This window comes from Orycteropus afer, unplaced genomic scaffold (genome assembly GCF_000298275.1).
Source record: "Orycteropus afer afer isolate SDZICR_OR568_19922 unplaced genomic scaffold, OryAfe1.0 scaffold00766, whole genome shotgun sequence".
Taxonomy (NCBI): domain Eukaryota; kingdom Metazoa; phylum Chordata; class Mammalia; order Tubulidentata; family Orycteropodidae; genus Orycteropus; species Orycteropus afer.
Genome location: NW_006922353.1, coordinates 605,449 through 607,550, shown reverse-complemented (window position 1 = coordinate 607,550; position 2,102 = coordinate 605,449). Strand labels below are relative to the sequence as shown.

Here is a 2,102-nt window from a genome sequence, read left to right as displayed (position 1 = left end):
CTTGGCCTTGGCTGTGTGCACCCCAGGAAGTCTCAGGAGGCCAGGGACCTGGGGCCCCATGGGTCAAGACTGTCCAAGCATGGGCGTGAAGCGGAACTAGCCCCTGGGTGCTGAGTCTTCTCTACTCCGGGTCTGTCAGCTGTGGTGTGAGGTGGGGGCGGGAGGACTTGGAGGGTGTTAGGAGATGGGCTCTGGGGATGGTGAAGAGGCCGGGGGGTGCTGTCACATGCACCCACACCCCTGGCCCTGGCCCTCAGGTATATACCGTGGAGCTGCACATTGGGAAGGTGGTACTGGGGGACCGTGGGGATTACCGACTCGAGGTCAAAACCAAGAACGCCTGCGACAGCTGTGGCTTCAACATCGACGTGGAGGGTGCGCTGGCGGGGGTGGGCCAAAGGGCTATGGGTGCAGGGTGGGGGGATGGATGTTGTAGCCAGGTACGTAGGAGTGGGGTGACAGGTACAGACTTTGGGTGGAGGTGGGGATAGGTGGACCTTTATCAGGGGATTCCAAATTGGGAGAGGCAGCCTATAGGCTTAGACTGCAAGGAGGTGTAGATTTGGGGGTCAAAGTGTTCAGGGTTTCGGGGTGCGCATGCGAAGACTTAGGAGACAAGTTATGTGGATTCCAGGGTCATGGTATACAGGCTCGAAATGTGTCAAGAAGGGCTTGGGGAGTGAAGGTGTCCATCTTTAGATGGTGAGTGGGTTCCTGGCAAGGTTGTAGAGCCTTGAAGGGTCACGTCTTGGAGGAGACTCTTCCTCCAGCTCACCTTCCTTCCTCCTTCCCCCCATCGCCTCCTCCCAGCGCCTCGTCAAGATGCTTCAGGACAGAGTCTAGAAACCTTCAAGCGTTCGTAAGTAACCCTGGATGCTGGGGAGAGGGGCCCCATCTCTTGGTGCCGAGGACCAAAGGAGGATCTCCCTTGGGAGGGGGAGGTGTGGGAGAAGAGAGGGTTGAGGGCGGCCAGGACTGAGGACCCTGGGGTGGGTGGGGGAGGGGGACAGGACTTCAGTAGGGTTCACACTCATCTCAATGACCACAGGGGTGAAGGGAAGTCGGACAATGCAGGCGAGCTGGATTTCAGCGGCCTGTTGAAGAAGAGGTGAGCCTGGCCTACGGCGGAGAAATGGGGGCTCAAGGAGGAGGATGGTGGGTAAGATTGAGGGAGGGCCTCTACTGCTTCCTGTCTGCCATCCCTAGACTCATTGTCCACCACTCAACCTCTCCTGCAGCCATCCACCCCCTGACCCACCCAATAGTCAACCCATCAACCCATCCATCCCCCCGTCTATTACTGTCTACCCACTCACCCACACCCTTATCCTGTCAACCAACTGCCCACCAATTCACTTACTTACCTACCCTTTAACCCATTCTCCTCACATTCATTCACTCTTCTTTGAACCCATCTTTTCAACCACCTAGCCGTCTGTCCATCCATTTGTCCATCCACACACCCACTAATCCATCCCCATACCAAATCATCCATCCATCCATTTAACCAGCTGTCCATTTATCTGTCTACCCACATATCCATTCATCTACCCACCATCTTCCCACCTATCCATCCACCCATTTACCTATGGGTAAATATCACCCTCCCATTCATTCATTCACCCATTCATTTGCCCACCCACTTTCCCACCTATCTAGTCATCCATCTATCCACCATACATCCATCTGTCTACCATACATCCACCTTCCCATCTGTCTCTCCATCTGCTCCCAACCGAACCCAACATCCCATGCACCCATCTAGCCACACATTTCTCTATCACCTCTTTATCTCTCTATTGACACAGGCATCCCCCTAGACAGCTCTCTGTTAGATTGAGCTATATGAGATTGCAGTTCTATAAATCAAAAATGGTTGACTGCTGGCAATTTCATAAGGTTCAATGTAGCAATTGTCCACTCACTCATATATTCATTATCTACTGGTCCACTTACCCATTCTTCTACTCACCTATTGCCCCCCAACCAAATCCCTGACACCTCACTTACTGTAGATTCATCTGTTGGTCTCCACCCAGGCAACCATTTTTCATCAACATACCCATCCAGCAGCCCACCTAACCATTTCCTAACCCATCAGT

General features: G+C 53.5%; 1 protein-coding gene across 1 annotated transcript in view; it reads left to right on the top strand.

The window, feature by feature from the left end:
* Positions 1-2,102, top strand: part of MYBPC2 (myosin binding protein C2) — a 36,788-nt gene that overhangs the window by 1,590 nt on the left and 33,096 nt on the right. Inside the window, exons 3-6 of the mRNA XM_007957643.1 lie at positions 22-71; positions 174-375; positions 811-859; positions 1,049-1,108. Coding sequence (XP_007955834.1) covers positions 22-71; positions 174-375; positions 811-859; positions 1,049-1,108 — 361 coding nt within the window. The remainder of the gene's footprint in view (positions 1-21; positions 72-173; positions 376-810; positions 860-1,048; positions 1,109-2,102) is intronic.